At 46.7% G+C, this 26,536-nt stretch overlaps 1 protein-coding gene across 1 annotated transcript in view; it reads left to right on the forward strand.

The window, feature by feature from the left end:
• Positions 1 to 332: 332 nt before the first annotated feature.
• The window catches only part of ONECUT1 (one cut homeobox 1), a 40,536-nt gene continuing 14,332 nt past the window's right edge, over positions 333 to 26,536 (forward strand). Inside the window, exon 1 of the mRNA XM_010352395.3 lies at positions 333 to 1,932. Coding sequence (XP_010350697.2) covers positions 828 to 1,932 — 1,105 coding nt within the window. The 5' untranslated portion in view covers positions 333 to 827. The remainder of the gene's footprint in view (positions 1,933 to 26,536) is intronic.

A 26,536-nucleotide genomic window follows, 5' to 3' on the forward strand; every position in this document is an offset into this window, starting at 1 on the left:
GGAGAGGGGCGATGTCTCTAAGCGCAGCGCGCCAGCCGCCAGGAGCCCGACCCGAGCGTCCCGGGCCTGGGAGGAGACAGCCCACCCTAGCTAGGGAGGCGAGCCAGGCGCGAGTCTCCCGGGATTGCAGCGGCGGCCCCGAGTCGCGCCCTGCGCCAATCTTTCGCACGTGCCCGCAGCTCCCGTGGCGTCAGGCGCCGCTGGGAAGGTGCTAGGCCCCCCTCCTTCATTTGTACCGGGACGTCCAGGGCCCGGCGCGCGGGGCTCGAGGGGGGCGGGGCCGGGCCGCGCGCATGCGCGCTGTGCCGGCGGGCGTGAGGGCGGGCCGCGGCGGCGGCTGCAGCTGCGGCGGCGGCTACCGAACCGCGGCCAGAGTCTGCAACAGTAACCGAGCTATGGCTCGAGCTGGTGAGCGGCGCGGGCAGGCAGCAGCCTCGGCGGGCGCGCCGGCCGCGGCGGGGGAGCCGGGGGCCTCACAATTTTAAGAAAGAGAGGGGCGAGAGGTGGCCGGGGCGGGCGGGCTGGGGCACTGCGCTCTCCCAAAGGCGCGGATCCTTTCTGGAAATTAATATTTAAAAAAAAAAAAAAGCCGAGGACGCAGAGGAGAAGGTGGGGGGTAAGAGGGAAGGCGAGACAGACACACACACACGCGCGCGCACACACACACACACACACACACACACGGAGAGAGAGGCAGAGCCCCACAGTGAGAGGAAGGAAGGCAACAGTCGCCAGCAGCCGATGTGAAGACCGGACTCCGTGCGCCTCTCGCCGCCTCTGCCTGGCCACATCGATGTTGTGTCCGCCGCCCGCTCGCCCGGATCACGATGAACGCGCAGCTGACCATGGAGGCGATCGGCGAGCTGCACGGGGTGAGCCATGAGCCGGTGCCCGCCCCTGCCGACCTGCTGGGCGGCAGCCCCCACGCGCGCAGCTCCGTGGCACACCGCGGCAGCCACCTGCCCCCCGCGCACCCGCGCTCCATGGGCATGGCGTCCCTGCTGGACGGCGGCAGCGGCGGCGGCGATTACCACCACCACCACCGGGCCCCCGAGCACAGCCTGGCCGGCCCCCTGCACCCCACCATGACCATGGCCTGCGAGACTCCCCCAGGTATGAGCATGCCCACCACCTACACCACCTTGACCCCTCTGCAGCCGCTGCCGCCCATCTCCACAGTCTCGGACAAGTTCCCCCACCATCACCACCACCACCATCACCACCACCACCCGCACCACCACCAGCGCCTGGCGGGCAACGTGAGCGGTAGCTTCACGCTCATGCGGGATGAGCGCGGACTGGCCTCCATGAATAACCTCTATACCCCCTACCACAAGGACGTGGCCGGCATGGGCCAGAGTCTCTCGCCCCTCTCCAGCTCCGGTCTGGGCAGCATCCACAACTCCCAGCAAGGGCTCCCCCACTATGCCCACCCGGGTGCCGCCATGCCCACCGACAAGATGCTCACCCCCAACGGCTTCGAAGCCCACCACCCGGCCATGCTCGGCCGCCACGGGGAGCAGCACCTCACGCCCACCTCGGCCGGCATGGTGCCCATCAACGGCCTTCCTCCGCACCATCCCCACGCCCACCTGAACGCCCAGGGCCACGGGCAGCTCCTGGGCACAGCCCGGGAGCCCAACCCTTCGGTGACCGGCGCGCAGGTCAGCAATGGAAGTAATTCAGGGCAGATGGAAGAGATCAATACCAAAGAGGTGGCGCAGCGTATCACCACCGAGCTCAAGCGCTACAGCATCCCGCAGGCCATCTTCGCGCAGAGGGTGCTCTGCCGCTCCCAGGGTACCCTCTCGGACCTGCTGCGCAACCCCAAACCCTGGAGCAAACTCAAATCCGGCCGGGAGACCTTCCGGAGAATGTGGAAGTGGCTGCAGGAGCCGGAGTTCCAGCGCATGTCCGCGCTCCGCTTAGCAGGTGAGCCGGCCAAGGTGCTGGGCGCGCGGGAGATAAGGGACCCGAAAGCCGAAGGGACCAAAGGAGGGAGAATAGGAAAGAGGGCTGGGTGCGCTTCATCCCGGCCGCCCCCTACCCCCAGAAGGGGGACTCCCTGTGCCTGGAGGGGCCAGCACGAGGCTGCGGGAGAAAACTGCCTATTCCAAGGCTCAGTGTGTTGGGCTGTGGAAGGCTCTGAGAGCTAAGCGGTAGGGCCTCGGCGACTGAAGAGGGGCAGTTGTGTTCAGGAACAGCGAGGGAAGCGCTCGCAATGCCTGAGGCGGAGAGAAATCCCCGCATCTGGCGAGACACTGCGCCGCTTCTCAGTTTAGCGCTCCGGGTTTGGGAAGAGGGAGGCAATGCATGCGTAGAACTCCACGCAGATGTTCCTCGCAGGTACCTCTGACACATCCCCAGCACTGGGCTGGAGCGTGCTGGAGCTGCGTCGATGTTTGGCTGAACTGGCTGCTGTGGCCCTCTCCCGCGCTCATTCTTTTGACGCTGGCTGGGGTGACGGCAGTCTAAGAGTGTGGGCAAAGAGTTCCAAAGCCACTGGGCGACGGGTGTGTGGTACAGACGAGGTGTAAGGGTTAGCACTCTCTCTGCGCATGGAATCAGCTGTGGAAAGGAGAGGGAGGCTGACTGTCCCAAGGTCCCAATGAGAGCTGCAAAGCGATAGCCAAGTCCTGGGACCGCCTTTGCTGCCGACTCCCTTAGGACTTTGCATTTCATTTTATTATTCCTCTTTGCAGTTTTCGTCTGAATCCCCGTGCGGGGCGGGTGGAGGTGGTGTTTGGGGATGGGAGTGTGTAAATGACGAACAGAGGTCTCCTGCCCAAAACCTCAAGCCCAAGGTGTTTCCGAGTTCAGCGGGAAGGTCTCCTTGGCGCAGCGCAGATACGGCGCCTGGCTCCAGGAGACTGAGGATAGGCCGGGAAGGCGGCTGAGCCCAGCCCTAACCCCACCGGGGATTTCAGGAGGATTCGGCGACCCTTGAGGATAGAGAACAGGAGGGGAGGTAGTGCTAAGGACAGCGGAGGGTGGCCTGGGTTTGCTGAGATCCGGGCCGCGGTTGCCAAGTTGATTGACACCTGGGTCCATCCCCTAACCCCCCTCCACCTCCACCTCAGCCCGGCGCCCAGGCCTGAGCCTTGGCGTAGAGAAAAGGTAAAAGCCGGAATGAGGGTTTGTTAATTAACTGATCGTTCTCCATTAATTCGTCCCTGGAGAATGAGAGACAGTCAATCCGCTCTGAGCCGGGGGCACTGAGCCGTTTCACAGTCTAAAATCAAAGCGTGAGGCCAAGGCCCCCTCCTCCAACTCGTGCCTGCCAATGAGAAGCTAGGAGGTGGCAGGTGCCGACCAGCCTGCGATTCGTGCCCGAAGCGACCCAAAGCTTTCTTTGGGTTTCGGCGCTCCAGGCCTCCGGTCCCAAAGCGCTACGCTGGCTCAGAGTGCCCTGCCAGGTTTTCCAGCCCAGCCCTGCCTTCATTCGCCCTAGGCAAAGTCCTTAGACTGCTTTCTGCAGCCTGCGCCCGGGAGCCAGTCTGGGGAAAAGAGGCTGGCTGGGTGCCTCCGCGAATTGCTGGCTCCTGAGTTTCCACTCTCTAGCCCTTGTGCTGCCAGCACCATATCTCCACCCGCGGGCTAACCGAGACCCCGCGAGCAGTTGAGGTTCCGGAGGGAGTGGGCGAAGGGGCTGCTCCCACTCCCTGACTGCTCCGCCTCTCCGTAGCCCAAGGCAGTGCCTTTTCACACACCTGCACCACCCCAGAGCCCCACTTCAGGGCCTCTAACCGAGGCAGTGCCTACGGAAGCCAACGAGTGGGGCAGGGGAATGTGGGAAGAAGATAGAAATGGAGAACGGTACCCCTGCGGGAAAACTCGGCCCCCACCGACACCCCCACCCGCTGGAGGCTCTTGCTCTGGACTTTCACGTCCCGCCTCCCCTCCCCTTGCCCCGCCTGCTGTCGCCCCCTGGAAGGACAGACTGACACGTTCCGTTCAGAGGCGACCTCTGAGCCTTGGAAACCTGGCCACGGGAGCGCCCTCTGACCTCCAAGCGTGGAAAGCTACAGAGCTGAGCTCAGGGGACAGCACTGCGGAGGGGGAGGGAGCTCGAGTGCTAGGTCTTGCATGCTAGAGGAGCAAACTTGGTGCTTGGCAGATGCTTATGGCACCCAGGGGGCTATCGAAGGAGCGCCTGCCTGGGTACCAAGCAACCTTTGGAGAGCCATGCAGCCCTCAGCCCCAGATCGATGGCCTTTTCCTCGAAAAATTGGAGACTCCAGCAGGGAGTCTCCATTTCGCACCAAACACCAAGTAGACCTGTGTCCTGAGACCCTGAGGAAGCGTGTCTATTACATTTTTGTTTCCTTAACTTAAAAGGGATGGTGGAGAGGGCTAGGATTCAGGGTTCTCTGCTGGTCGAGGAGGGCCTCCTGCAAGGAACCAGGAGCAGTCCCTTCACAATCTAAGTTATTGAAGAACGAGCCACCTCATTAACATTTTCATATTTTTAAAAGAGTGGATTGTTTCCTGAACTTTCCGAGTGATCTCTAGCGGGCCGAGTGCAAGGGCCTTGAAACGGATTGAAGAGCGCTTGGCCGTTGATAGTTGCTACGGGATCTTAGTGCCTGCCCCCACTACCAGCTCCCATAGGGGGAAGTGCCCCTGGCAGCGTTCCTTGCTGTTGTGCTCAGAGACCCTCCCCCAGTCTCGTTCCAACCACTTTTCGAGGTCAGAGCTCACTGAGTTCCGTTCCTTCGCTATGCATCGGGAGAGTGGTGGCTTCTCCACGCCCCTCTGTCCTCCAGATACCGGCAGCCTGTTACAGAGGGTCAAAACCCTCTGCACGTGGCACTGTGTTTGGGCAGGCGCCTTCTGGTCACGAAATAACAGTGGCTGGTGGAAGACCAGCGACAGGAGGAAATTCTCACCAAATTAACTACCTTTTAAAAATCAATATATGTTCCCTCCATGTACTACTTGCTGCAGCCCCATTAAAGAGCAGAGCGACAAGGTTCTCACCGCGTCTCCTCCCGGATGAGGCGGGCGGGTAAGTGGGTGGCCCGCCTCTGACGTGGGCACCTATCAAGATGCAAGATTAGTTTCCAATTAAAGATTCCAGAGGGCTTCAGCCACGGCGGGGGCTGCCGGCTCGGAAAGAGACTGCGACACACACCCACTAGCAAGCACAGCGCCGCGGACCCAGGAGAAGTCGGCGCACAGGCCCGAGGTTCGGGAGGGGGTGGGTGTTGGGCACTCCTACCCTGCTAGACTTGGAGGCGAGGAAACCTCCAAACAACGCGGAGGAGTCGGCGGGGCCTCCAACACCCGGACTGCGCCCCCTTCCTGTCCGGTGTTTGCCCCAGAAAGACCTGAAGAAGGACCTGAGCCCGGGGGGAGGGGTTCGGTCGGGAAGCGGCCATGAGAAAGTCTCGTCCAGCCCAACCTGGGCTGTGTTTGCCCTGAGTGGCCTTGCGGCCTGGTTGATTGATAACTGACCCCCGGACAAGTCCATTTGCTTTTTTGTTAATATTTATCCCAGGGGTGACATTTCAACTGTCCCCCGCTTTTCTGGGCCATGGGAGCCGGGCAGGAGTGCGGGCTTCTTAGGCAGCGCCCTTAAATCCGGGAAGATTCCTGGGCGGGGAGAGAAGCCAGGACTGGGTGTGTGGGACGCAGGAGCTGGAAGGGTTTCTGGGCCCAGGAGCGGGGTGGGGGTGGGCGGGGAGAAGGCGTCAAGCTCAGCGGTTTTCTCGCGCTTCGCGTCGGGTTCCGGAGCCGCGCAGCTGCTCCCAGCTGGCTGCGGAGCGAACAAAGGGCCGACAGGGCGCGACCAACCGTGTCAGCCTCGGAGCCGGAGGCGAGGGGCGCTGCCTGCGGGGAGCGCCTCTTCCGAGGGCCTGTGATGGCTACCTGCAGAGACCAAGGAGTGCCAGAGCCCGCCAGGCCGAAAAGCGGCAGTGCGTCCGGGAAGTGGGCTGGGGACACACACACACACACACACACACACACACACACACACACACCTGCCGATTGCGAAACCAAACGGCATCGCTCTTGCGGACAGTCACCAGAAGGCTCTGCGTGGTGCCTGTCTCTCGGCCAGTGCCTGTCCCCTCGAGGGCATGGGACCAGAATTCCCTCCGTGTAACGGCCACAAACCCCGGGGAGGAGAGGAGGTTGCGCTTGGGGATAAGAAGAAGTGGGCTCGTGGGGACGACTGGAGCCGCTAGTATGGCTGGGGCAGGGGAAACCTGCTTCTGGGGCTTGAGGGGGCCTGATGGCTATTGTGTGGCGACCTTGGTGTCAGCGCAGCTAGGACGCCTGCCAGAGACAAATTCCGCTACCTGTGCAGAGGGTATGCGGCTATCCCTCAGCGGGTGCAGCCCCTATCACCTTGGAAGCATCCGGAGAGGGATTCCGGTAACTGGGGTGACCCTCCTGGCCCAGGGCACCGCGGTCGCTGAAGGCTCAGCCCCGACGTCACTGGTTACAACCGACACTTGGGTCTGACAGTGCCAACAATAGCACGGTTGAGTTGTAGCACAGAGGACCCACGTCCCAGGATGCTCCTCTCCGTGTCTGCAAGCCTCGAGCCCTCCGCACTCCCTGCTTGCCTCCATGCCGCTCCCCTTCGTGGGGTAGCCCGGCTGAGCTGCGGGAGCGGCGCGCGCCCCCTGCAGGCCGTCGGGGCCGGGTGCTGGGCAAGCGGCAGTGGGTCAGCCCGGAGAGGAAAGGGATGCTTGCTGCGCCTTTGTTTTTAGAACGTCATTGTCCTAGTGCATTTAAAAACACTAAGTATTGTAATAGGAAGAAAGTGTGAAAGAGGAAGAGGAGGATCTAGAGAGTCTGGCGAGCTCCCCAACAATGCCTGGGTATTACCCAATTCATGAAGATAAAATTCTCATTCCCCGAAGTACAGCCTAGCTCTAACCTCTCCAAGCAAGATGCGTGGTTGGAGTTTGTATCCGAAGTATGCTTATGCTTTTGTTGCCATGTTTTCATTTAAGAAAAGCAGGGTCAGAGTAGAGAAGGTGACCCTGGCAGTCTGAAGTCCGACGTTGGAGCTGAGAGATATAACACCCGGTGGATCGGTCGTTCCTTTGTTTTGTTGTTTCCTCTTCCTGCAAACTGACCGGAGTCAGGAGGCATCCCTGAGGCCCTGAGCAGGGAAGTCTTTGTTTCCTCTCGTGCAGGGTGGGTGAAAGGGCCTTCGGAGGCCGACTGGCCTGGAGCCCTGGCGCGGCGTCAGGACCCTGGACAGGGTCCCACCGCCCTGTCGCCTTGTCCCATTTCTCTTCGCCCCTGGTGGGCAGAAAGAATGTCTTTGGGAAGTCATAGTAAGAAAACAAAAATTAACAGCTGAAGTTCCAAAGTTTATAAGGGCACAAGGCCCAGCCAGGAATATACACTGGCACAGTGAAGTAATCGAAAATATCAAACCTATCCTCGTCGATCCAGTGGTTGATCTTTTCGTCCCTCCACGCGGCTTTGTGTATCTGAGTACACGTGCGCACCTGCTTATAAAATCGGAATTCACGTCCCTGTGGGTGTGACAGGGGTTGGATCATTAAGCTAAAACGTTCAATTCAGTCCCTTTGATCCGCGCTGGGGAAAATCTATAGTCATCTCTAATCTATGAGGTCTTTAAGGAGGCTGTTACACGAGCTGTTTTGATGTCATCATTTCCACATTCATGGCAAATTCTGCTAATCAAACAAATGCTGCTACCCCAGGTTATCAGAAGAAATCGTTTTTACAGAGCATACCCACAAAATTTATTCCAGATTTTCTTGTAAGACAGAAAATCCTCAAGTCTGGTAAAAAGTGGGTAATTAAAAAGGAGGCTCTCCAGTATCCTGCTTCTCAGCTCCAGGCCTCGTTCCTCAAGTGGCAGTGCTCGTGCTCTTTGTAAAGTCTATGTATTGGAATATGTAAACACCAACTTAGTATTTTATATCAATCTAGGAGCCTTGATGGGTTGGATGAGAAATGACTAGTTTCATTTCATCCCCTATTAAAACAGCAGGATTTCCACACTCTTGGTAAAATTGAATGGCCTCCAACCTAGGGTAGCAACAGAAGAAAGGTGTTCGTGAAGTTGTGGTTGTTAAAGGGTGCATTTCTTATAATGCTGGAGAAAAACATTTGATACGTATTTATTAAATAATATTCTCATTGTATCTATTTAAATAAGATGACATTTATTTAAATAGATTTTTTTATGTAATTGGTATAGGACATGACATGGGCATCTTTGGGAGAATAAAGGCGCATTATTTCTACATGAAAAAAAGTCTCATAAAGTTCAGTAAAAATTTTTTAACTATTTCTTATGTGAATGGATTTAGTGCACAATCATAAATTCATACCTTCTCTCAATAGGGTTGTACAGGTTTTTATTTTAACATAAGTATGTTAATACTAATGAAGCTTAATTTCCTCCTGAGATAATAAGACCGGGCAAGGTGACTAGACCAATCATAGGCAATTTGTTTATTTTGATACAAACATAAAATTATTTATCACAGGGTCTTGCTATAGAATCATCCACATATGTCTTTCCCAAGAGATGTTACATTATCATAAAATTGGAACAAATTAACTTCTAGAAATTTTCTTCTCTGAATAGCTAATGGATGCTGGACTTACTACGAAGATGATGGGTTAATCTGTGCAGCAAACCACCATGGGACATGTTTACCTATGTAACAGACCTGCACATCTTGCACATGTACCCTTGAACTTAAAAGTTGAAGAAAAAAAAGAAATTTCCTTCTCTTTTAGATGAGGCAATTTAATAATACAACAGCTGGATAGAACTAGATCCTAAAGTACAACCCATCTCATTTGTCATAGTAACTGATAAGGAAGAAGCTTACGTTTTTTATGCACATTCTCTCTGTTGGGTACTGTGATAGGAACATAGGTGTACTCATTGAGTACTCACCCTTGATACCAGTGGCTCCCAAATGTTGCTATACATTGGAATCACTTAGAGACCTGTAAAAAACTGATGCCTAGCTGCAGCTCCAGATATTTTAATGTAACTGGTACAGGATGTGACATAGGCATTGGGATTTTTATGAACTCCCAGGTGATTTTGATGTGTGGCCAAGTTTGGGAGCCATCAGACTATGTGGTAGTTCCTGCTTTTTTCCCTTTTGCTCTCTTCAGTGAGCTTAATCTGCTTGTGACAACACCGCTGGAAAACACTGATGCCCTGAACTCAGCTTTCCCAGTTCAAAGCCCAGAACCTCTTATCCTCTACCCAATGCTTCTGTTGCCAGGGCAGCTCCACCACGTTAGTAAAGCCCAGAATGTGGAAATAACTGATTCAAAAATCTCTACGTAATGAATCTCTTGCAATTAGATAAAGTGTGTTTTTCCTCTGGGACTCTCAAAGAGAGTCACTTAAGAAAACTTATTTCTGTTATACTCAAGAATTGTAAAAGAGATTTTTTTTTTTTTATTACTCTTTTCTGAAGAAGCAGCCAGAAAATGTGAGAGAGTGCTAGAGGTAGATGTGGAACCCCAGCCTTCCCATCCGTTTGTTCACTTAATTATTGATGGACGAGACCCATCTCATTAGGTGTGCCTGTGGGTGGAGCTGGCTCATTGGGTCCCTTGCCTTGGAAGAGGGTCCAAGGACCCAGACCCTCCCCTACTTTCAGGAACTGGTGTTCCGATCTGCACTTGGACAGCAATTACATTTCTTGGTTCCACGACAGTGCCTGCCTTGCTATTTCAAAGCTTGTCTGTAACTCATGTTTTAGGGCTCTGCACTAAAAAATAATACATTGACCAAAACTCTGTAGATAGGCTGGCAGTTGTCTAGAGGGCATCTTGCAATTTCTATCAAACACTGCATGTTTCCAGTCGCCATGTGTGTCTCATCTTCCTTTGCCTATGCCATGGGGTACTCAGAATCTCCAGTTTCTGAAATCACTGCTTTCGTTTTCACATCTGGTGATGATCTCATAGTCCCAAAGAGAGGTTATCGAAGGAACGCAATAAACTACGTGCTTTTTGCTTGCTTTCCTGTTGTCTTCTAAAGCAGATCAATGGGGAAAATTAAATAAACAAACGAGCGAAGCGCGCCACCTAGTGACCTCTGTGCTCGCTGCAGATTCTGCGACTGGAGTGCGTGAGAGGAGTGGCTAACGCGATTCGAGTATTGATGGAGTCACAAAAATCGTTCATTAAGGCAATTTAATCTTTGCTATTAAATGTCCTTTCAATTCATTTGGGGTAATTAAGATGCAGTTAAAGTGATTAAATTCTAATTACTTATGCTAGACAAAGACATATTTGTCACACTAATGCGGTTAACTAAGGACTCAGAAAGAAAGTTAACATTTACTTCAAATGATGCAACTGGAAACATCAGTTCCTCTTTTCATCATTAATCCAGTGAGCTGGGTGATTATGTAATGGCACTACCAGCTCATTAAAAGGGGAAGTGCTGATTAAAATGACTGCTAGGAGGAAAACTGGAACCAGAAGTACCTCAGTACTGTTTGGTCAGCATTCCTGCACAAAATTACCTGGTATTCTTTCCCTCCAAGCCCCCCACCCCAGAGTAATAAAAAGCTCCTGAGTTTTATCCTGACATTAAAAAGGGCTGCCTCACAGAAAGCTGTTAGCATCTGCCTGTAGACATTGTTAACCCAAAAGATATCTTTAAATGGTGAAGGGGGACTTGGTGTAGAGAGGACCAGACAGATGGGAAGGGGTAGGAAAGAAGAGAATTCCTGAAGGACACAGCTCCAGAAGGAAAGTTTCCACAATAGGCTTCAAAAGCCCATTTTCTTCACACCAACACCCATCCTGTTAGGAAGGACTCCTCCTCCTCCCAGCTCCGTATTTACTGTCTAATGGATGGAGACAGATGCCTCTGCCTGGACTTTCCCACACTCGGTTATTGTGCACTCTCTGAAGAGCACTAAGCACCTCTGCTGCAGATTGGACTCTTTTCGGCATTTTTCCACATTCTCGTGTGGATTAGAAACCAACATTAGTGAGGCTACTTTGCCATAATCCCCACAGATCGTTCCCAGAATATTAGTATAGCCTAATTATGAGTGCTCCTAAGAGGAAGATGATTTTAAACTTCTTGAACTTTATGTTTTCATTACTCACAAAAATGGCTTTTTAAAGAGGTGCCTAGTATTTGCCTGGTGGAGTATGGAGAATGATCAATCAGATAACTGGGGACTGTTTTCCCCCGTGAGACCAGTGTCTCAGTAAAACTATACTGAGACACTGGTCTCACGGGGGAAAACAGTCCCCAGTTATCTGATTGATCATTGCATGTTGAAACTATAATTGTGGTTTCTTTATCCCCTTGAATAATATCGCACCTGTTTACTTCATAACCAAAGAAATGAAAGTTATCAAATTTGTGTCACTTAAGCACCTTTTAAAAATAAACTGGTCAGCCAAGTACCATGGCTTACACCTGAAATCCCAGCACTTTGGGAGGCCAAGGCAGGTAGATCACAAGGTCAGGAGATTGAAATCATCCTGGCCAAAAAGGTGAAACCCTGTCTCTTCTAAACATACAAAAATTAGCCAGGGTAGTGGTGTGCAACTGTAGTCCCAGCTACTCAGGACGCTGAGGCAGGGGAATCACTTGAACCCGGGAGGCAGAGGTTGCAGTGAGCCGAGATCATGCCACTGCACTCCAGCCTGGGCAACAGTGAGATTCTGTCTCAATGAATCAATCAATCAATCAATCAATAAAAATAAACTGGTCAGTTATTTGAATATTTAGAGTCACTGTTAATGTAATGGATCATATTACACCATCTTCAATTACCAAAAAAAAAAAAAAAAAAAAAAAAAAGGAACCTTCTCTGGATTAAGAATCAAGTGCCCCAGAAAAAGGTTCCCGTAGTAATTAACCTCTGGGCCTCAGTCTCAATAAATGTAGAATGAAGGATTTGGCTTTAGGGTCCCCTCCAGGTGCCACAGTCTATGATTGATTGCCTGCTATGATGACTGTGTATCTATCCATGGGGAAGCTTAGCTGGAGCCCTACTCTCTTCTAAGTTTAGTGCTGTGTCCGCAGTTCAGGACTTAACAAGGTGTAAGGCTCAGGGGGCCAATCTCTTGTCAGGTGGCCCGGAGCTGTACCTTCTGGCCCCAGAGTGCTGTAGCTTGAGATTCTATTGCTTGTGTTCTAGCAAGACAAGCTGTTGGCAAGGATTATGTGTCACTAGGACCTCTTATCCACTGCTGGTGAAAAGCAGAGTAAATTGGCACCTTTACTACAAAAAAAAAACAGAAAAGATGCCAATGACTGGGCATCATCATATCAACCTGGACCTGCATATATCTAGCAATTCCACTCTTTGGCATATATTATAGGCAAATTCATAACTGCCCCTAGGGACATGCAAAGACTGTTCATGGCAGCATTGTTCCTAAGAGAAACACACACATACACACACACACACACACACACACACACACACACAGAGAGAGAGAGAGAGAGAGAGAGAGAGAGAGAGAGAAAGCCTAAATGTTCACTGACAAGGAATGTATAAGTTAATTGTGATTTATAAAAACTGTTTTTTAAAATGAGTAATAAACATAAATTTAGAAGAGTAGTTACCTCTGATAGGGGAAGGCAGGGAGATGAGTCGAGAACACCCTGTAGCTTCACCAGGCAACTAATGTTCTAGTTCTTTTATCGGGTGGTGGGCTCACAGCTGTTCATTTTGTTACCGTGCTTCGTATCTTACACATATGATACATACTGTTTGGTTGGCAGTAATTATTTATTTTTAACATTGTGGAGGAAGAAACTGGTTTTGTCTGATTCCCCGACCCAAGCAATTTGAACCAAACAAACCTCAAGACGTGTTGTATTGCCATTTAAGCAGGTCCTAGCTCCATACTAAATGTCAGCTCATAGGAATTATATCCAGCCAATTGTGGGCAGGAGAATAAAATAAGTCATAGAGGGAAGTTCATTAAATATGGAAAGAAGAGTTAAATTTTTTACTCATTTGAGCACCTGCTGTAGCAAGTTCCATGCTTAGGACTGGAAATGGAATGTACAACACACTTTTTCTTTCAAACTCACAGTCTAGCAGGGAAGAGAACAAATAGCTGTTCACATGTTTCACGAGCAAGTGTGGGGGGTGTGTGTGTGTGCGCGCACGCGTGTGTTTCAGGAAGGAGAAGTTTAAGGTGTGGTGAAGGGACCATTTTGAAGATCTGGAGGATGAGTAGGACTTGGGACAGAAATGGAGGAAGAGGCTTCCAGGCAGAGAGAACAGCAGCATGTGTGGAAGCCCTGGCTAAACTCCTTTTGCAGAAGAGTTCGTAGACTGGAATTACCGTGAAGCTAAAAGTTTGTTTCTTCCCCAGCACATCTGAGTGACACAATACATCGCCATCAGTTACAAAAGCATTCTGCAAAGCTGTTTTGTTCAGTGGTGAGAGCCATGGACTGAGGGCTTCCTATTCCTCTCGAAGAGCAAATCAGATTAGAGCGGGAGAAGGGGAAGAAGTGTGCTGCTTAAAAAGCTTCCTCGCTGATTCTAATGTAAATTCAAGTGGCAAATTAGAATAATGGTGTTGCGAATTGAAGGGCAGATAACTCTTACTTTTACTCCCTTATCTTATTTATTTTACCCTTATTTCTGGAATAACCTATAGCTCCGTAACTAACACTGTATAACTCTGTGTTTGCATGTGTTTATAAAATCTGTTACTTCTTTTCATATTTTTGAAATCAAAAGTTCACTCAAAACATCAAGATCCTTAGAGGAATCATTGATTCAACATGCTCCTCCATCTAACACAGTTATTAATGTTCGATAGGCCCTCACTACTCAAAGTGTGGCTCCCTGAACAATAGTATTGACCTCAACTGGGAACTTCTAAGAACTGTAGACCTTCAGGTTCCACCCCAGACCTACTGAACCTGAAACTGCTTTTCAACAAGATCCCCAGGAAATTCTTGTGTCCCTTAAAGTCTGAGAAGCACTACTGATGGCCATGTTATATCACTCGAAAGTTCTGTTTTTCTTTATTTGCCCAAACGCTAATCAAGTGCCTCCCGTGTGCCAGGCACTAGGCTGCGTATGAAGGCATGAAAGAGGAATGAGGTGTCTATTGTATCCTGGGGGAGCTCACAGGGAGGAAGCATGCAGGAAAATAAATACTGACAACATCTCTGATCTGGGTAGGAACAAAGTTCTGTGGGAGCAGGCAGGGAAACTGGAAATAAAACTGAAAGGAGATGACAAAGGATTTGGTGTGTTTGTGCAGCCCAGAGGAAGTTGTGACCCGTCAAGGCGTGAAATGGTCCGATTTGTGCTTTTGAAAGCATGCTGGAGTGGGAGATAATGGGAGGAGAAGTCACAGGGGACTAGCTAGAAGTGGCAATAGATTCTGAGAGTCTGATTGTGTGTCATTGGCAGCAAAGGTGGAGAAAATGGGTGGCAAAATTTGAGAGCTAGTTCTAATGTTAAGTAGACATAGTGGAAAGTGAAAATGGAAGCAGAATCGGCTCCTTCCTTCTGGCATGGGAAGCTGGGGGCTTGGCTATAGCTTTAACCGCGGAGTGGCTATGTGGATGTCAACATAAAGATGGAATGTTTCAGGATAGCCCACCCTCTCGAATACAATCCTACAATAGGTGGGCTCTCTGGCTTCTGTACAGATTCGAGGTATCCTATCAGGTAGATTGTTTCTGCGTCACCGGAAACCGTGCACTTACTGGGAGAGACATGATGTAAGCACGATGCTAAGGAGGTGAAGACTGTGGGTCCTTGGGGTCCAGTGTTCACTTCCCAGTGTTGGTGGGCAGTGATGGTTACTCACATTTCAGCCAGCCACTTCCCTGGGTACAAGGAGCCCTGAAGAACCAGTGGAAGGGGTTAGCCCAAATCCATCTCTGTTGTTAGAGAAACAAAAGTAAGTCCCCAGTAATGGTAGCCCAAGAGCTATCTATAAACAAAGAAAACAGCAGAGGAGACAGAAGTACAGACATGTGGGTGGGTCAGACAAGTGTTGGAAAGTCCTGGTCTGAGTCACTTACAAATCTCTCTGTGGTGGAAACTAAGCATTTTAAAGGAAAACATATTTTCATAGGAAAACAAATTTTGCTTTCCTCCAGTGTCGGTATTTTCACAGTTGTTCCCTGAGCAACAGATTTTTTTAAAGAATTGTTTTTAATTAATAAATATTTTGAACATATACTATGTGCACCACTTTTTTAAAAAGGTGGGTAGCATAAAAAGATATACAGGGAAAAAAACAAGCTTTCCTCCCAACTGTGTTCCCTGGTTTTCTAGTCCCCAAGTCCCTGTCCCTTAGAAGAAACTCCTTTTACCAGTTTCTTGTATATTCTTAAGAGATGGTCTATGGCTTTTCTCGTGTGTGTGTGTGTGTGTGTGTGTGTGTGTGTGTGTGTGTTCCTCTTTTAAAATAATCAAGGGCCTCTCCCATATCCCAAAAATCACTTTCTAGGGAAAGTACTAAATGGCTCTTACTTCTTTTAATTCTTTTGCCTGAAAATTGCCTCCCTAGAAGGTACTGCCCAGTGCAATTATCTGAGTACTAAAATTAAAAGAAAAGTAGCACAGGGTGACCACCCTCCTCCTAGGTTGAAAATGGTCCCAAGTGTTTCAGGGGTGATCCCTTATTCTAGTTCTTTTTTTTTTTTTTTTTTTTTTTTTTTTTTTTGAGACAGTCATGCTCTGTCACCCAGGCTGGAATGCAATGGCGCAATCTCTAATCACTGCAACCTCCACCTCCTGGGTTCAAGTGATTCTCCTGCCTCAGCCTCCTGAGTAGCTGGGATGACAGGTGTGCGCCACCTCGCCAGGCTACTTTGTATTTTATTAGAGATGGGGTTTCACTATGTTGGCCAGGCTGGTCTCAAACTCCTGACCTCAGGTGATCTGCCCACCTCGGCCTCTTATTCTAGCTCTTTTATGAAAGACAATTCAATGTGTGAAAGATGTTCAAAATGTAAGCTTCTAAAACATTCTATGTACCATACGGTTTCTTCTTTTGAAGTAATAACTGTACTCAGAAACAACTACAATATCATTTTAGAGCACTGCCTTCAACACAAGGGTGGTGATTTTTTCCAAAAAGTTAATAATTGTATTGCATATATATACTTTTCTGAATCCTGCTTTTAACATAGCCTTAGTAAATTTTTTTTAACATTTACTGGATACTTATCATGTTTAAGTCCTTGTAGCTTATTTCATAATTTATTTTTTAATTCCAATGGTTTTTTTAAAAAATAACTTTTGGCTAGGCACAGTGACTCAATTCTTTAATCCCAGCACTTTGGGAGGTCGTGGTGGGTGGATCACCTGAGATCAGGATTTCAAGACCGGCCTGGGTAACATGGTGAAACCCTGTCTCTACTAAAAATGCAAAATTAGCTGGGCATGGTGGTACATGCCCATAGTCCCAGCCATTTGGGAGGCTGAGTCAGGAGAATCACTTGAATCTTGGAGGCGGTGAGCCAAGATCATGCCATTGTACTCCAGCCTGGGCAACAAGAGAGAAACTCCATCTCAAAAAAATTAAATAAGTAACTTCATTTCTTGTTGTAAAATAATTATATACATCCTTTGAGCTGCAGCTGCAGGGTAAAATGCTAAGAAAAAAAATACAGGAATCACCCAGAGCACCCCACACAGATAACCGTGTGTGTGTGTGTGTGTCCTTCCCATCTTTCCCTATGAGATGGTACATACTATTTTGTTACTTTTTAAATTTAAAAAATCCCATGTTATTAAATTTATGGTGGATTTTTTGAAAATACATAAGAGAATAATGGAGACAATTAAAAAATTATCTCTGGTAATTCCATCATCACTTTCCCAAATACATGATGAATCGCATTCATTTATTTAACATATATACATAGAGAGACGATATTTGCAAGACAGCAGAGGAAGAGGCAAAAGCTATCCCTTTGTTCTTTGATCACTCTATACTAGAAAATATTCTACAGATCTTCTATTTCACAACTATGCTATGTTATAATTTCTTTAACCATTCCACTATTTTTAGGCACTTAACTTGGTCCATAAATTGGTTTGGAATCAAATTTTTTTTACTTTATACTATTTTAGAAATATCTTCTTTACGTAATCTTTCCAACAACCTTTCCTATCATGGGACATTTCAGTTGTTTTCAGGGGTTTTACGTTTTGTTTTTGCTATTATTAATTAATGGCATAGCAGTCAGCAACACTATACGTGAAACTCTACAGGCTAGTTGTTTTCCTCTTTCAAAAAAAATCATTATTTGAGAAATTATTTCCCTCAGATTATTTAAGTTATACATTCTCCGTGTAGAAACTGTGGAAACTATGAAACACTGTAAACAATAAAACAGAATCAGAATACCCATAATTCCACAACCCAGAGACAATAGTTACTCATATATTGGTTTGTTTCCTTCCAGCTTTTTAAAAGTACACATATAAAAACATTTAAAATTTTTATTTTTCACAAAATTGAAAAAGAGAACTTACAATTAAACCTAGCTCAATGTCATTAAACGTTCAAAAACATGATGTTTCACATTTTTATTTGGTAATGATGTCAAGTTTATAAAAGTTGCAAAACTGAAATCCTACAGAAAGCATCAGTATTCCCTTTACCCCACTGTCAACATTGAGCAACTGACCAGTCGTTAACGTTTTACCCGCTGGCTTTATCGTTTGCGCATGTGCTCTTGCCTTCATTCTCACACACGGACTTTCTTCACGGAACCACTTAAGTTACATACATCATGGCCCCTTACCCTTGAATACTTGAGTATATTTACTAAGAATAGGGGTATTCTCTTAGATAGCCACAGTTCAGTTTTTTGAGTTGACCCAGTCATGTCCTTTCCATCATTGTCCTCCTCCGGTATAAGATTCAGTCTTGGGTTTGGTTGTCATAGCTCTTTTACAGCTTTTAATATGAAACATTTTCACAATCTTTGTCTTTTACAATATTGACATGCTGTCTTTTAAAATAAGATTGTTCTAATTTCAGGTTTACCTGATGTTTCCTCGAGATTAGTTCGAGGTTGCGCTTTCTTACCCAGAAAGCTGGATAGGTGACTGTCGTTTTCTCAGGGGATGGCATCTGAAAGCCCACAATGTCTGTCTGTCCCTCACTTAACTGGTGAGTTCATTTGCATCACTCAGTCAAGGGGATCAAGGTGTTGTCTGATTTCTCTACTGTATAATCACTGGTTTATTTTCTTCCTCACAACTAATAAGCAGGCTATGGGGAAATGCTTTCAGATCATGCAAATATCCTACCCCTCATCAAAATTCCCCACGGATTTAGCTTCTATTGATTCTTGCCTTATCTAATCTTTGTCATCATGGTTTTAAAATGATTTTCCCTCTCTAGCACTCCTGCCATGTTTACCAGTCAGCCTTTAGCTTTCTACGGCGAACAAGAGCCTTCCTTCTCTCTCATTCTCCATTTATTATTGGAGTGGACTCAGGCATTCCTTTTTTTTTCCCTAGTGGTTTACAATTCATTACTGTACTTAACTATTTTGATGCTCAAATTCTCCCAGATTCGACTGATGAGAGCCCTTTCATTCTGACTCCTGTGTCCCTGTGACATGCTCCTGTTTTTCTTTTTCTTTTTTTTTTTTTTTAACTTTCTATCATCAGATGCTCTACACTCATTTGATACATATTCTGCCCCAGTCCAAGAATGTGTCACTTCTTTGATAAACCCTGGTTTATCCTGGTAGGAAACAATGTTAGAGTCCACCTGGGCACTAAGTGTGCTCACAGCTATTAGGATGACTTTGGTTTTCTACCCTCTCAAAGTCAGGAAACAGATACATATACATTTATTTACACACTCATACAAATATGCATATACACATTCATACATACATAATACTCATGTACACATAAACATTCTTATATACATGCTCATGTATGTATTTCTAAAATCATGAGTTTATACCAACACCTCCACCTCCAATTGCAATATATCCTTACAGGATTTTTTTCTGCCTTCCCCCATTCCCTATTTATATGTCCTTTCCTGCACAGTGAGAACTCTGATACCCAGTAACCTACCTCTCTTTCTTGCTTTCTCTCTCCCTATCTCTCTCACACACGGATTTATTCGTTTACTCAATCCTGTAATACATCTAAAGTCACTTCAAAATTGCTTTACCTATACCCATAAAATAAACAAACCTGCTCAAACATGTTTTAGTTAAGATTCATTTGCTCTTCTCTCTCCCCACCACACCCACCATATCCACGCCCCAGCATCACTTAGGAGCTTGTTAGAAATTCTACAGAATCAGAAACTCTGGCTAGAAACTCTGGCTTGTTACATTTTAACAAGCCCTGGAAGTGATTCCAATGTATGTTACAGTTTGAGAAACACAGCCCAATATACACAGCGTGTTTGTTATATGTGTTTGTGTGTGTGTGTGCACTCATGCCACGTGTTATGTAACACTTTAAACATACTCTAAATATAACAACCCTAAAACAAGCCCAGTGCAGACTAACAGGGGTCCTGTCACAGCATGGATATGGAGGTGCAAAAATCTAAAAAACAAAAAAAAACACTCCAGTTCTTTAGTTCTTCTCTTGGTACCAGCGGTGGATAATAAGGGCTGGCACAGAAAACTCGTTCTATCTCTTTCTGGGCATGAGATACCCTTACTTGCCCACAAAGATGCCTTCCAGTCCCACAGCTCCCTCACTTCCACATTCGGCACTTGGCAGTAAATTCAAACAAGTCAAGATGAAGGAGCCCTGGCAAGTAGTGCTAAAAAGCTCACAGCATTACTCTGATATTTTCCTCCATTCTCACCCAACTTCCTCTTTCATCATAATCACAGAACAAAACCCTCTGCCTCCAGCAATGAACTCCGTGGACACTTCACACACATCCCCCTTTTTTAATTTCCGCTGCCAGACTGTCTATGACAATCAATGCAGCTGGATTTTACAAGTCCAATTTCATTGTGGGGAGAGAGAAGGGTTACCTGGGCATTGCTCAGTCCCACAGAAAGATCCCACAAAGCAGGCTTTCTTGGACCTGAAACCACAGGAATTATCTGACGTTCTCAAAGTACAGATTCCCAGGATTCCAAAAATTCTGATTTAGTCAATCTGTGTTTTTGTCAAAATATGGAGTGATTCTCTTGATCTTGGAAAGTTTTAAAATACTGTCCTAGGAGCAAGTGGCTCTCCGATTTATTGGGTGTATAAATTACCAGGAAGCTTGTTTAAAATATATGCCTGTGATGGGTGCACCAAAATCTCAGGAATCACCAATAAAGAACTTACTCATGCAACGAAACATGACCTGTGCCTCAGAAAATAACCTATGGAACAAAAATGAAAGAAAATTTCGTGATTACCAAAATCACATCTGTTGATACATGCTCGTTGTAAAAAAAAAAAAAAATCCAGACATTACTTAAAGGTATATATAAGAATGTAGACAACGTCTATAATCTGACCATTTAGGAAGAACCACAGTTTATATTTTGGTATACTTTCTTCTAAACTTTTTTCCGTAGATATATACACACGTACATTTGCTTCTTATGTAAATGAGATGATTCTGTCTATGCAATTTTGTCATCTGCTTTTCCTTTTCATAAGATATGATGAATAGTTTTCCAGTACAATAAATGTACATCTACAGCATCGTTCTTAATGGCTACAGAATTTTCTACTATATTTATTTGCTCATTTATTCAATAAATGTTTATAGGCAGACCAAGCACTGAGCTAGATTCTAGGGATGTAGTCATAGATAAGCAAGTCTTTGCAAACACAAATTTACCATAATTCATTAACTCCCCATAGTTTTCACTACTATAAAAAGATCTATGATGAATGTGTGTACTTATATTTTTGAGCTCTTGCCTGAATATACCCTTAGAATACTAAATTCCTAGAAGTATTAATTACTTGATCAAAAGTAAATATATTTTAATATTGATATAAATGCAGATCGTCTTTCAGAACAGTTGTTCCAATTGATGTTCCCTTCAAAAGTGCCTGTTGCTCCTTATTCTTGTCAACATTTGGTATTAGCAAGGTTTTAAATCTTTGCCAATCTGATAGACAAAAAAATTAAAATAAAACTCTCTCTCTCTCTCTTTCTATCTGTCTCTCACATAAACTGACAGAGTTCATATCCTTTTCCCTGAATGTTCTCATATTTGAGTGATTTATATAAAGAAATTATTGTGTATTTTACAACTGCTTATTTTTTGTCTTTGAATTTGGTTTGTGATATTTTAAAGCCATATTAAAGTTCATTTTTTCCATGTTAAAAAATTAATTAATTAAAAAATGAAATATCTGCTTGCGAGTCTCACTCTCAGAGACAGTAGGTATAGGATGGAGTTCCAAAATGTGCATCGTGAACTAGCTGCCCCTTTGTGCTCTCAGGTGATGTTGATGTATTTGAGCTGCACCTTTATTAGAGCCCATGCTGGAGACTCTCAGCCCTTGTTACTCAGACTGCGGTCCTGGACCAGCAGAAAGACGTCACCTGGGAGCTTGTTAGACAGAATCTCAAGGCCCACCCCGACCTGCCGAATCAGAATCATCGTCTTAACAAGACATCCAGGTGATTTAAGTTTGAGAAGACTGATTTAGAGTAGTGGTTCTGAGCCTTGGCTAAGTATTAGAATCACCTAGGGAGCTTTCAAAAATCCCAGGCTTAGGCCTCTGCGAGACTGAATAAATCAGTGTCTCTGGAGACAGATCCCAGGCACGAGTGCTTTTAAAGTTTCTCAGTGGTTCCCATTTACAGAGAAGACTAAGAACTTCTGAGTGTCCTTCCAGTCTCTCCCATGGCAGAATGCAGGCCAGCCCTGAAGCCCAGGAGAAAGAAATGATACCCCAACCCATGGATCCAGGGCTCTATAATAGCCAGAGGTCCTACTCAAAAAGCCCAATGATTTGGCAGTTGCCAGAAAAAAAAGAAACAAAATGGGATATCATTTCACCTTATTTATAAAGCATTCTTTGTCTGAGTCCTTGAGTGTCTTCAAGACTGTCCTGCTGGGGTCATCTCATTAATTTATTATTAAGGTTTCTACCACACTGACTCTGGATATTTGCTGACCTTATCCATAAATCTGATCTTTATCTCCTCTCTACTTAAGGCAGATAGGGACCAGTCACCACCCAGACGTAGCAAGGACAAATGAAGACAGTACACCTCTGCCCTCTGGTACTCTGTGGCCCCACCTGGGCACCCAATCGTCGGAAAGGGGGCTGATTTCCTACTCCCAACTCATGTCGATGTCCCAGCCCAAGTTAATTTCCTCTGCACCTTCTGCTCCTCCAGCTCTGTTGCTCCAGCCTGCTCCTTACCTGTCCCTAAGCCCACTTCAGACCCAGTCATGGAAGTGGTAGCAATACAGCTTCCTTCGCCAAGGGCTCAGTCAGCTTTCACTGACTTCCTGGTGACATTTCAGAAATATCCCCACAGTGCCATTAAACTACTGCAAAAAGCACTATCCAGTAAAGGGACTAAGGATATCTCATGGAGCTTCATTCTATGTACACATTTTCAAAACTTAAAACACTTGTGTCTTTTGTGTCTCTATTTTTCCTGGAGCCCCTTCCAACTTGCTTTTACAACAAGGGTTCTGAGTATGCCAAGAAAATAATCCATGGTCTAGTGTTATGGACTGTGAGAGAGATGGGTAGGTAACTAACTGATTATATTGTGGAGAAGGTGCTCTGCAGGCACAGAAGACAATTCTCCCTGGATGGGAGAGGGGATAGAGAAGGCTTATCAGAAAAGGAGATGCTTGAGGTTGGCCTTGATTGCATAGGGAGCTTTTTTGTATGGAAAAGAGAAAAGGACATTCCGGGTGCAGGAAATACCTTGGGCAAAGCAGTGGGGGTGTGGAGGTTCATATCTAGAAATGACTTCTGAGCAGTGTGGCAGGCGATGGGTAGTAAGTGGGCAGCAGGAGGTGAGATGGGAAAGGTGGTTGAGGTCAGAGTGTCAAGGTCCTTGAATATCATGGTAGAACAGTTGCCAAGGGCTTTCATCTTGGGCTTTTGGGAGCCCCTTGTGAAATTAATGGTATAATGCATGTCACTGGAAGAACGCATTTACGGTTTGATTCTTCAGACAACTTTCCAGAAATATGAAGAAGGAAAATTTCACTAATTAGAAATTAATGAGAGAAAATGTCTGATGACTTAGTGAAAACTCAAGATTGTAGGTTTTTTAAAGAAATTCTGTCTTATAACTTTCAATTGCTGTAAATACTAGAAAGTAACAATACATCTATTAATTTAAAAATGGGGTCAATAAGCTGACTTACAATTCACAATAGGCCTATATGAGGTAAAAATGCATAATAAGCATGTAATTAATCAGGCATGCTATTTGTTTTGACTGTTTTGTGGAGTCATCATTATAACTAGAGCATTCATATCACATATTTCCAATTATTGGGGACAAACTATTGAGAGTTGTTTTTAAGTGAGGGATACTGATGTATTCAAACTTCAACTGATCAGCTACTAACAGAAGTTTAGGCATTTAGAATTCTAAAAGAATTTAGAAAAACACTTTTTAGTTTTACGTTTTAATTATGGATACATAATAGTTGTATATATTTATGGGGTACATGTGATATTTTGATACAAGCATACAATGTGTAGTGATAAAATCGGGGTAACTAGGGTATCCATCACTTCAAGCATTTATCATTTCTTCGTGTTAGGAACATTCCAATTCTATTCTTTTAGCAATTTTGAAATATAAAATAAATTATAATTGGCCGGGCACAGTGGCTCATGCCTATAATCCCAGCAATTTGGGAGGCCGAGGCGGGTTGATCGCCTAGGTCAGGAGTTTGAGACTAGCCTAGCCAACATGGAGAAACCCTGTCTCTACTAATAATACAAAAAATCAGCTGGGCATGGTGAGGCATGTCTGTAATCTCAGCTACTCAGGAGGCTGAGGCAGGAGGAACGCTTGAACCCAGGAGGTAGAGGTTGCAGTGAGCCAAGATCACGTCATTGTACTCCAGCCTAGATGACAAGACAAGAGCAAAACTCTCAAAAAAAAAAAAAAAAAAAAAAAAAAAAAAGCCAGGCGCAGTGGCTCATGCCTGTAATCCCAGCACTTTGGGAGGCCAAGATGGGTGGATCACCTGAGGTTGGAAGTTTGAGACCAGCCTGACCAACATGGAGGAAACCCCATCTCTACTAAAAATACAAAATTAGCCAGGCATGGTGGCACATACCTGTAATCCCAGCTGCTTGGGAGGCTGACACAGGAGAATCGCTTGAACCCAGGAGGCGGAGGTTGCAGTGAGCCATTGCACTCCATCCTGGGCAACAAGAGCAAAACTCCGTTTTAAAAAAAAAAATTCTAATTAACTGTAGTTGCCCTAATGTGCCACCTAACACTAGATCTTATGCATTCTCTCTAACTGTATTTTTGTACCCATTAAGTAATGCCTCTTTGTCCCCCATGGCACACTACCCTTCCCAGCCTCTGGCAACCATCACTCTACTCTCCCTCTCCGTGAGTTCAATTTTGTTTAGCTCCTACATGTGAGTGAGAACATGCAATATTTACCTTCCTGTGCCAGGCTTGTTTCACTGAATGTAATATCCTCCAGTTCCATCCGTGTTGCTGCAAATGACAATATTTTATTCTTTTTATGGCTGAATAATATGTATATATGTATATGTAACACATTTTTTTTATCCATTCACCCACTGACGGACACTTAGGTTGATGCCACATCTAGCCTATTGTGAGTAGTGCTGAAATGAAGATGGCAATGCAGATATCCCTTCAATATACTGATAGAAATCAAAATTCTTGAGCCAACCTTCCAGAAAAGAGCCATATAGCCCTTTGCTGCTGACCAAACTAGCAGGTGCAAGGCTGCAGCTTCTCTTCCCACCAGTTCCTTTGAAGCTTCAGAGCAGGGGGAGAGCTTCATGGAGGGAAGGATCAGGTTGATGGGTGTCTCTTCCTATGAGTATAAAAACTGGCCTGCCTGTGCTCAAGAAAGTGTGTGCATGTGAGCATGAACAGCCAGAGAGAGGATGATGCCAGTGTCATTGGGTATGAAATGCATTCTTTCAATGAGAATTCTCAGCTACAGTTACTCTTCTAGTTCAGGGTCAGCGTCTATCACAGGGAAAGCAGAACAAAGGAGGGAAGACAAAGTTTGTGGAGAGAACTGAGATAGTCTAAAATCACACCAGGCTTCTCTGCAGCCTCTGCCTGTGGAGGAAAAGGGAGGCACACCTCCCGATATCCTCCAGTGCAGTCGTGGGGCCCTGCACTGGCTCAAATCCCAGCTGTACCGTTTTGCTGTTGGGGTGACTTGGACCAGTCCCTTAACCTTGCTGAGCTTCAGGCTGCTCATTCGTCGACTAAAGAGAAGAATAGTACCTTCCTCAAGTCGTTGTGAGGAATGGTAAGGTGATTCGTGAATGGGGCTTAGCTCAGGAGATGCTGTGCACCCGTCCAGGCCCAGACAACCTTGTCCGGGGTTCCTTTCTCTCCTGGGATGCAGCTGTGGAGCTTCGCCTGGAGGAGACAGGTCCATCACCATGCTTTACTCACTGACTCAGGAAGGACTCCAGGCAGCAGACCATGGGCGGCAGGATTCTGTCCCGGACAGCTCTGCTAGGGAAGCAGACCAGAGGCAGGGAGAGGCTGCAGTGACTTCCCTGACCTGGCTTTAGCCAAAGCCCTCTGCTCCTGCTCTTTCCTTTTCCATTGAGTGAACTGTTTCCTTCAGCTTCTTCTCAAAGTTGATACACACAAGCAGACAGCCATCCCATGCTCCCCTGCACCCTTTCTGACATGGGACCACTCCAGTCCCTCTCCCAGGCCAGCATGGGTGTGCTGTCTGCTACGCTGCCAGAACTCCCTCGTCTCAACTTCCATCCAGCCCACTTTCCTGAAAGGCCAAACTGCAGTCCTGTGAGCCACATCAAGATAGGTCTGGCTGACAACTGACCTGCTGCTTGGCTGACCAACTGCTGCTGTTCTGTTCACCTCGGGTGCAAGTTCTGAGCTCCACTTCACACACTGCTTCAGCTCCTGCCTCTGTTTCACCATCCTGGAGAAAGTTTCCATGATGTGTCCACCAGTGCCGCCCTCTACTTCCAGGATCTAGTGAAGTTGGAGGCCCAGCTCCCCTACTAAGCAGCTGTGTGCCCACAGGCAAGTCACTGAACCTCTGTGACAAGGTTTCACTTACAAAAAAAGGAACAATAGGCTGGGTGCCATGACTCACACCTGTAATCCCAGCACTTTGGGAAGCCAAGACAGGCGGATCACGAGGTCAGGAGATCGAGACCATCCTGGCTAACATGGTGAAACCCCATCTCTACTAAAAATATGAAAAAAAAAAAAAAAAATTAGCCAGGCATGGTGGCACACACCTGTAGTCCCAGCTACTTGGGAGACTGAGGCAGGAGAATTGCTTGAACCTAGGGGGCAGAGGCTGTGATGAGCCAAGATCATGCCACTGCACTCCAGCCTGGGAACAGAGCGAGACTCTGTCTCAAAGCAA

This window comes from Saimiri boliviensis, chromosome 2, assembly GCF_048565385.1.
Source record: "Saimiri boliviensis isolate mSaiBol1 chromosome 2, mSaiBol1.pri, whole genome shotgun sequence".
In the NCBI taxonomy this organism is placed as follows: domain Eukaryota; kingdom Metazoa; phylum Chordata; class Mammalia; order Primates; family Cebidae; genus Saimiri; species Saimiri boliviensis.